We start from the raw sequence: 556 nt of genomic DNA on the forward strand, positions 1-556 counted from the left end.
AGAGAGATAGAGACAGAGAGAGAGAGAGAGAGAGAGAGATAGATAGATAGAGAGAGCGAGAATAAGAGATAGAGAGAGATGGAGATACTAGCTACTTGTGGTTTACACGTATAATATATTTGTACAACTGCAGTAAGAATGTCATGATGTAATCACTACAACATTTTTCACAGTCACGTGATCACCTAACCGGTTTTTTTGCCTCCTAAATAAATATCCTTAATAAGTTAATCGATTAATTAGTTTATTTTAAGTTTAATTTCATATGAGTTGTTAGCAAAAGCCTACATCGTATGTTGCGTATAGGTTTGGCGGCGATTAGGAAGGAGCTGGCTGCACTGGGAATCACTCCGGCAAACAAACCACGAGAGGTTTACGTTAAACCTGACTACAGCAAGAAGGAGGATGGTGAGTGTAACACCGGGGGCTCAACATAATATAGGGGAAGCCAAAACTATATTCTACGATTAATTATACTTTTTAGGTGTACTTTTTTAATTCTGTTTACTCGATATTGTGACAAATCTGCTCCTTGTTTCCTAGCATTTCCATAGTA

General features: G+C 37.6%; 1 protein-coding gene across 1 annotated transcript in view; it reads left to right on the forward strand.

The window, feature by feature from the left end:
- LOC106815000 (cubilin-like) overlaps positions 1 to 556 on the forward strand; it is a 28848-nt gene that overhangs the window by 28110 nt on the left and 182 nt on the right. The window contains exon 8 of the mRNA XM_014819400.1: positions 307 to 408. Within this exon, the coding sequence (XP_014674886.1) occupies positions 307 to 408 (102 nt within the window). The remainder of the gene's footprint in view (positions 1 to 306; positions 409 to 556) is intronic.

The sequence above is a fragment of the Priapulus caudatus genome, unplaced genomic scaffold, assembly GCF_000485595.1.
Source record: "Priapulus caudatus unplaced genomic scaffold, Priapulus_caudatus-5.0.1 Scaffold1020, whole genome shotgun sequence".
Classification (NCBI taxonomy): domain Eukaryota; kingdom Metazoa; phylum Priapulida; class Priapulimorpha; order Priapulimorphida; family Priapulidae; genus Priapulus; species Priapulus caudatus.